The sequence below is a fragment of the Gymnoscopelus braueri genome, assembly GCF_963280865.1.
Source record: "Gymnoscopelus braueri genome assembly, chromosome: 8".
Classification (NCBI taxonomy): domain Eukaryota; kingdom Metazoa; phylum Chordata; class Actinopteri; order Myctophiformes; family Myctophidae; genus Gymnoscopelus; species Gymnoscopelus braueri.
In genome coordinates, this window is record NC_137609.1 from 25,653,663 (window position 1) to 25,660,186 (window position 6,524).

Sequence of the window (6,524 nt, forward strand, 5' to 3'; positions counted from 1 at the left end):
CAGAATAAGCAGCAACAAGACAACACAAGCCCTTGCTGATGCACACAACCTGATTTAGCTCTGTTCATCAACGATTTACTTAAGCCGGTAGCATTTGCTGGCAGGTGCTGAGCATGGGTCCGGCAACTTTTACATCTGTCTTTGGTAGCTACCGCCGTTGTGGAAATGTTACCTGTAAATCTCTGGAAGAAAACCTATGGTTCCTCAGTGAAGCAAGGGTGAGGAACCGGTCTTCTTGGGTTGTTGTCTTCCTTTGACTTCACCAGTCTCACAGAACTTGGTCCTAAGTTTGTAAATGGTACCAGGGCTGACACCAAATAATGCTGCCACTCTGCATAACGGAACACCAGCTTCCACTTGGTCTATTGCACCACGGGCCTTATCCTGAAGGGACAAACGTGGCATCTTTCCATGGGGGCTGTGTTGCTGCTTGGAGCATACACAAACTCAACAAAGTTGCAGAACCCATGCTCAGGTGCCAGTCACCTCTCAGCAGGTGTGTGCTGGCAGGTCGCTCAAAACAAGAGCGATTACTAACAGAAGCATATTGGGGGATTTGGGCATTTTTGGGGGGGGCACTACCCACACGTTTAGCTGTGTTGCTCATTCTACGAATGCCCGATCCTTACAATCTGTACCTTGTTGTAAAGGTGACTAATCAACTATAAAAATGATATAAAACACAATACCAATTGATATTATTGAGGGGAGAAATAATCGACCGAAGTTACGTTTCCGAACTTTTTTTGTGGGCAGTTTTTTTATGTTTTGTTTGTTGTATTTTTGTTGTTGTTTTGTAGTTTTAGTTAACTATATGGGAGTACAGGGAGAGATCTACAACATTTTAAGATAAACGGTAGTCCAGGAGGATTTCTTAATTGTTGTCGTTATGAGCTTCAACAGAATTTTACTGCTTGACTGCATGGACGATAGCACCCAGTGACCCACATCTTGTAATGAGATACGTGTAGATATGACTAAGCTCTGCTTGCAATTAGACAATGACACCAACGACTTTGTTACTGCGTTGGTATTCTGAGCATTTCAAGTTGTGGTCTGATCGGAACTAAAGACGATGACAGTTTTTCACGTCATGTTTTTTTATGTCACCTTCCCAACCATCAATCACGGAAGGTCACTTCTGGAAGTGGAGATGTTCAAAAAGTGGGCAGTCACTGTTGAGCTCTAGAGGCTTATAAATTCTCAACTCCAGGTTGAATCAACACAACCTCTGCAAGGTAAGAGGATAAGCAAATCATTGTACATTGGCATCTAAAGATTTCATTATAATAACATATGTTGTCAATTTTGTACATTTACATTCTATGTATTTTTTCCTTTGTGATGTTGTAGTCTGTCTAAAAATGTTTTTTACATTTTCAACAGGTTTGTGACAGATCTCTAGGATGTGGACCATGAGAGTGTCAGCTGTTCTGCTAGTTCTGTTCATACAGAATGTTACTGGAAACAGTCCAGGTAAGCTGCCTCTAATGTCCTCTTATTGGTATAGATATGATGTTTACTATTTTTACCGATTTCTTTAACTTTTAAGTCCTTTAAAGATTTATTTTTACAAATTTTAAGTGCTTTAAAGTATTTGTACTCATTTTAACAACTTTTAAGTATTTATACTTATTTTTAACAACTTTTTAATATTTGTACTCATCTTAAGTAGTTTAAAGTATTTTCTTAATAATATTAACAACTTTTAAGTAGTTTTACTAATGTTAACAACTTTTAAGTATTTTTTACTCATTTTAACTACTTGTAAGTATTTTTACTCAATTTGTTTTCTTATAAATAATTGTACTCACTATGATTACTTTTTGCACTGTAGTTACTTTTTAGTCACTTTAGTTACTTTTAAATTGTAGAGCGTAAGTGTGTGTGTGTGTGTGTGTGTGTGTGTGTGTGTGTGTGTGTGTGTGTGTGTGTGTGTGTGTGTGTGTGTGTGTGTGTTTGTGTGTGTGTGTGTGCGTGTGCATGTGTGCATGTGTGCGTGTGCTTGAGCGTGTGCGTGTGTGTGCAGTTCTGTAGCTTCACCAAAATGACTTCTCTTAAATATAATAATGATAATATTAATAGTAATTATTATTATTATTATCATTATTATTATTATTTAATGTTCACACCTGCCATAATGAATTGCCTGATGTGTTGAATGACTAATTCCTTTCACAGGTACAACCTTCCTCAGCTGTGAATCCTGTCATGATCAGGCTAAATGCCTGGAGTCTCCCGTCAAACCAGAGAGAGGCGACACCTTCTTCAGCCGATCAGTCTCCTGTGTCTGTAAAGATGGCTTCGTCGGTGATGGCCTCACCTGTTACGATGTAAAGCTCTGCACTAATTCCTCCTGTTGTCACCAAGGTTACAGATGGTCACCAGAGAAAGCCTGTGTGGATATTGATGAGTGCTCCCTCCCTGAGGCACCCTGCACCCATGGGTCTCAGGTCTGTGTGAACACACCTGGCTCCTTTGAGTGCCTCATGCCTCCCTCCAGGGCCAAAAGATCTGTTGTTCGGTTCTCCTGTGGCAATGTGGTTTGTCCATTAGGTCAGGACTGTATCAACTCTCGCTGTGCAGATCCCTGTGATCACTACACAGTACTGAATGATGCCTGGAGAGCGACAGATCATTGGAGCATTGGTAAATGTGACAAAAGAGTCAACTGGCAAGGGTGGTATCGAATGTTCCTGGGGCAAAGCAGTGCCCAGATACCAGAGACATGTGTGGAAGCAAGCAAGTGTGGAACGCATGTTCCTCTATGGATGAAACAGTCTCATCCTGCAGTGTCAGATAAAATTGTACAGCGTAGCACCTGTGGTAAGTGGAATGGCAACTGTTGTAATACTGCATATACCGCACCTCCCATCCATGTCAAGAACTGTTGGAACTACTATGTCTACAAGCTTCTACCACCAACCGGCTGTACAGTAGGCTATTGTGCAGGTAAAGTGTTGAAAAATTGTTCAAAAAATACTCATCTGTAATATTATATTACAAAACGTATTTGGTGATGTAGAAGGCTTGAGTGCTTTGTTAAAGATGTGCTGTAATAACTCTCAAACCTGGCTTTTACCTCCCTAGATTTATCATCAAAGTATCCTCAACCTGTCACTCAACCCCCTCCAGTTCCTCTCACTCAACCCCCTTCAACTACTGTCACTCAACCCCCTTCAACTACTGTCACTCAACCACCTCCAGCTTCATCTTCTGAACTTATTTGTGGTCAGAGTCAGATCCAGATTGGTCTGCTGCTGACTGCTCTGCAATCCTCTGGTCTGAATGGATCCTCTGGTCACCTGGCCGACCCGCGGTGCTCATCTTTCACAGAGCGTGATGGAACAGTGTGGTACCAAGTGGAACGTCAGGCTGACACCTGTGGGAACATATTGACGGTGAGGATTTGTCTGATAACTTGTTGCTTTATTATAGGATTGTCTTTATCAGCAGTAAAGTTTGTTTTTCTTTTGTGCTGTGGCTGTGTCTGTGTATGTGTGTGTGTATATATATATATATATATATATATATATATATATTTCAAGCTGGCTAGATGATTCACTGGGTTGACCATTCAGTTAACCTCTGTCTTTCAGACCAACAACACCCATGCCATCTACTCCAACAGTGTATTTGTCTATCCTGCAAATAACTCACTTCCTGTGAGTTTTCCCTTCTCCTGTGTCTATCCTCTGGACACAGAGACCAGCCTAGATGTGGCCATCAGACCAAACCTTCAGTGAGTAGGCCTAACCTATTCTCAAAATTGCAAATGATAGTAAAAACACAGTGAATATACAATGTATTGCAGTACAATAAATGTGAACTGCATTGCAACAAACAGCCTCAGTACAGAACTGTGAAAAGACAGACAACTTTTCCCTGTTGTCATATTTTGATCCAGACTAGAGAAACTACAGTATTTGTATGCCACATTTTATACATAGTTTTGATCCAGACTAGAGAAACTACAGTATTTGTATGCCACATTTTATACATAGTTTTGATCCAGACTAGAGAAACTACAGTATTTGTATGCCACATTTTATACACAATATGTATAAAATATGTATTATATGTATTTTTGCCCAAGACAGTTCTTAAGTTTGCACTTCAAAAATGTTCTGCTACAGTGACAGCCAGCCACTCGGCCAAACCAAACCCATCTGATACCGTTTGATCCTTTACATTATGTTTCCTTGACAGGCTTGAAGGTGGCATGTCAGGTGTGGGTTCACCAACCAACACCTCCATGTCCTTGTTCCAAAACTCCAACTACACAGAGCCTTACCCAGCAGGCCCAGTCACCCTGCCAGTGGGCTCTGCCCTGTATGTAGGAGTATCTGTAGGGGAAACAGATCCAAGGTTTGCGGTCGTTCTGGACGACTGCTACGCCACTCACTCCTCCAGCCCTGATGACCACATGAGACACTTCCTCATTCAAAACAAGTATGTTTCATTCTTCAGCCTCAGCAGATGGCTTGTGTCACAATAAACAAATAATGAAAGAGAGAGTTGGGTGGGAGTGGGGTATGGGGTTGTGATATCAACTATAATGTGAAGTCTTAGTCCAGAGTCTTTGTCTGAATGTAAAATCCTTATGAAAAGAGAAGAATGTTGGATGCAACAGTGATGTCGCATGAGTCTACAATAGCGTAGCATCTATAATGTGAAGACTGTTTATTATAAGTTCAGTGTCTTTGTATGAATTTAAAATCATTTAAATAAAAAGAAAAGACTGACGGATGAGCCTACAACGTGACCCTTCTTTTCTCCAGGTGCTCTATCAACCGTCGTCAGGTGACAGTGGATGAGAGCGGCTCTTCCCTCCAGGCTCGTTTCTCTGCCCTGCTCTTCCTGTTCCATGGAGACTACAGAGATATCTACCTTCACTGCAGCCTCCACCTGTGTGACCAGAGAGCCTCCTCATGTTCTCCTGTAAGTTTCACACTTTCTTTCCACACTCTGCTGTTTCACACCAGACAGTTAAGTCAGTAGCAAACTGTGTGCTTACTGCTATTCCTTCACCATTCACAGGTTTGCTCAGGGAGGCGTCGTCGCTCCGTTTCCACATCTGTACCCTTCAAACCCATCACCATTGGACCAATCACCTGTGAGTATTAAAAACAACAATAAGAAAAACTGTATTTTATGGAATACAAGGATCTGAAGTACTGACAACTCAATGTTAAAGCATATTACATTTGTTTTTGTCTTTGCTTTGGATCTTCAGGGGACAAGCTAGTGGAGTGAACCAGCGGACATCTTTAACTGAGTCCAATATATTCCATTTTCTAATCGTATAATTGTATGATTTTTATTTGGTGCGTAGGTTTCATAAATATGCTATGCTATGATAATCTAATCTAACTAATCATTAACAATTTTTGTGCTTCTCTCTTCTGAAAAAATAAACAAATACTGCAAATCAATAATAATGGTAACAAATAAATGGTGATTTGAGCATTAAATGGCGAATCTGTGTCTGCTTCTTCAAGGTTCAAGTAAATATAGATATATGTGAATGATCAATGATGAAGTATATTCATACAAAATAAAATATATACATATGTAGCAATGTTTATAAAAGTGCTTTAAAAAATAACTTATGTTGAGTTTTGTAAGAAAATACACTGATCATTTCAAGTTTTTCATATCCTTCTTGACATCAAGTGTGTGTCATAACTAATTTTACTCAATAATGAGAAAAAAAACTAGGTGATCCTGACAAGCACTTCTATTTTAACATCAACTATACATGAATCCTCCCTGTGTGCACACACCAGTAGATTATTTGCAATACACACAATTATAATACACAACATATGTTTCTCAGTATGATGAACATCTAATGATTGGGCCATAATATATAGTACAATACCACAAATTAGTTAACATTAGCCAATCAAATACCACTCACCTTTTTCTTGATCAACCAATGAAATATCACAATCCTTCTGGTCTTGTTGGTTTAGGAGTTTTTCAGAGTTCTTGCACTGGTGTCTGTGGACCAAGGGTGATGTCATCTTTGATTTAGTCTTTGTATAGATTATTACTATTGCCAGCTTGCTTTTACATTAAGTTGTGTTGTTTTTGTGGCTGCTGTCTCTGTGTGTGTGTGTGTGTGTGTGTGTGTGTGTGTGTGTGTGTGTGTGTGTGTGTGTGTGTGTGTGTGTGTGTGTGTGTGTGTGTGTGTGTGTGTGTGTGTGCTTTAATGCCCATTTGAACCTATTTGTATATATTTGCTTTATTTTGTTAGCCTACATGTTTAACAAAGTCTGCTGCACATAATGCTGAGCATTGCAAACCTTTATCCATTATAAATGTGTCCATTATAAACACTTGTGTACATAACTTTGTTTCATTATAAATGTCTGTACTCTCTTTTGTACATAACTTTGTATCATTAAAAATGAATTTACAATCCCTTGTACATAACTTTGCTGTTACTGTAGTTTAACTGCCTCTTGCATTTGTGAGGAAATGCTATAATTGGTTATATAGCGGCACCCAGTGGTTAC

At 39.6% G+C, this 6,524-nt stretch overlaps 1 protein-coding gene across 1 annotated transcript; it reads left to right on the forward strand.

Moving 5' to 3' along the window:
* Nucleotides 1-1,384: 1,384 nt before the first annotated feature.
* LOC308091080 (uromodulin-like) lies at nt 1,385-5,359 on the forward strand. Its single transcript, XM_080436411.1, has 8 exons — nt 1,385-1,476; nt 2,182-2,952; nt 3,091-3,401; nt 3,600-3,742; nt 4,210-4,452; nt 4,782-4,941; nt 5,041-5,116; nt 5,237-5,359. The coding sequence occupies exons 1-8, from the start codon at nt 1,407-1,409 to the stop codon at nt 5,254-5,256; spliced, it is 1,794 nt and encodes a 597-aa protein (XP_080292537.1). The 5' UTR covers nt 1,385-1,406; the 3' UTR covers nt 5,257-5,359.
* The last annotated feature ends 1,165 nt before the right edge of the window (nt 5,360-6,524 follow it).

Bases quoted from the DNA above. Each gene is read 5' to 3' on its own strand.
- LOC308091080 (XM_080436411.1), top strand. From the start codon at position 1,407: ATGTGGACCATGAGAGTGTCAGCTGTTCTGCTAGTTCTGTTCATACAG. The intron at 3,743-4,209 runs GTGAGTAGGCCT...TTTCCTTGACAG, and splicing joins GCCATCAGACCAAACCTTCA to GCTTGAAGGTGGCATGTCAG. The intron at 5,117-5,236 runs GTGAGTATTAAA...TTGGATCTTCAG, and splicing joins CACCATTGGACCAATCACCT to GGGACAAGCTAGTGGAGTGA.